At 48.9% G+C, this 1,558-nt stretch overlaps 1 protein-coding gene across 1 annotated transcript; it reads left to right on the top strand.

Moving 5' to 3' along the window:
• Positions 1 to 957: 957 nt before the first annotated feature.
• LOC106321717 (glutamyl-tRNA reductase 2, chloroplastic-like) lies at positions 958 to 1,543 on the top strand (the record flags this gene model as incomplete). Its single annotated transcript, XM_013759963.1, has 2 exons — positions 958 to 1,309; positions 1,392 to 1,543. Coding segments are annotated over exons 1-2 (354 nt in total), but the record flags the coding sequence as incomplete, so codon positions are not given.
• Between the last annotated feature and the right edge of the window lie 15 nt (positions 1,544 to 1,558).

Genomic DNA, 1,558 nt, shown 5'->3' with positions numbered 1-1,558 from the left:
CGGTCAACCCTTGACCAGATTGGAATTGATTTAAACCAACCGGTTTTACTCAACCGAAATCAATTCCAATTGGACCATCCGGTTTACCTTAACCAAAATTTAATTAATTAATCAATTAATTTATCTAACCGGTTTAACCTAACCGAATTCCAATTGATTTTAACCACCGGTTTAACCTAACCAACCCTAAATCAATTTAAACCGGTCAAACCACCGGTTGACCCAGTCACCGGCGGCGACGGCGGAGGGCGACGGCGGCTTACCGGAATTTCTGCCGGCAGAGACGGCAACGGAAACGATTCCCGGCGACGGCGCGTGGACGACACGCGCACCGGCGGCGACGGCGGAGGGCGACGGCGGCTTACCGGAATTTCTGCTGGCAGCGACGGCAACGGAAACGATTCCCGGCGACGGCGCGTGGACGACACGCACGCGGACGTCAAAATTTCGGACGGCGCGTACGGCTTCGTCCGGACTCCGATTGTGGCATGGTCGGTGGTTACGGCTTTGTCTCGGCGAGAGGAACACGATGGTGGTCTTGCATGCACAAAATTCCCAACGGTTAGGAAGTTATGATCGATTTACTAAAACGGCCGAAATAAAACTTAAGTGGATGCATTTTCCGGTTACCTTGAGCTGCGGTTCACGGTGGGGACGAGGCTGGCACGGTCCGTGGGTGAGGTAGCTCCGGCGACGATCTCAGGCAGCTCAAATTCTGCAAAAATTATCCATTCTCTTAATTCTCTCTCTCTACTCTTTCTTCTTTTTTTCTATTTTTTTTTTATGTTTCTGATGAAACAAAGTGGAGATAGTGGGTATTTAAAACAAAATACCTTGGGCCTCTTGAAATGACTTTGGGCCTCTTTGAATGTCAGATTGGCCTGGGTTTGGGTCATGACACAATTAGTCCGTAGCCAGCCACCAAGGGAAACCGCCATCCTCCGACGGGACAACGTCATCAACCAAAATCGCCCCTAACCATTCTGATGCAACAGAACACGCCTCGTTAAAACAGCTGACGCAATCTCTCGCAGAGAAGAAAGGAGGCCCTTTCGAACACCACCGTTGCCGATTTGTATTATATTTGCTTGATAAAAAATCCAGGCTATGGCGGCTGTTTCGGGTGCATTTGTCGTTACCCAGACGTCGTTATCATCGAAACACCATTCTCCATCTTCTTCTCCGACGATGTTATTAGGCACTCGTGCTTTCCCGATGAACAACAAGACAGCTCGAGGTCTGATCCGTTGCGAGCTTTCTTCATCAAGTGTCTCGGCTCTTCAGCAGCTTAAGAAATCCGCCATTGACAGTAACCAATCTCTCTGCCTCCCACTTTTTGGGTCATGATTGCGTTTGAGATTCTGATAGGTATACTCTCTCTCTCTTTGCAGGATACACAAAGGAGAGAAGCAGCATTGTGGTGATTGGTCTTAGCATCCACACTACTCCTTTGGAGATGCTTGAGAAGCTTGCCATTCCTGTCGCTGAATGGCCTCAGGCTATCTCTGAGTTGTGCGCTTTGAATCATATTGAAGAAGCTGCTGTTCTCTCTACCTGT

The sequence above is a fragment of the Brassica oleracea genome, unplaced genomic scaffold, assembly GCF_000695525.1.
Source record: "Brassica oleracea var. oleracea cultivar TO1000 unplaced genomic scaffold, BOL UnpScaffold02687, whole genome shotgun sequence".
Taxonomy (NCBI): Eukaryota; Viridiplantae; Streptophyta; class Magnoliopsida; order Brassicales; family Brassicaceae; genus Brassica; species Brassica oleracea.
The sequence above is the reverse complement of the archived record's forward strand: the minus strand, read 5'-3'. Positions and strand labels throughout refer to the sequence as shown.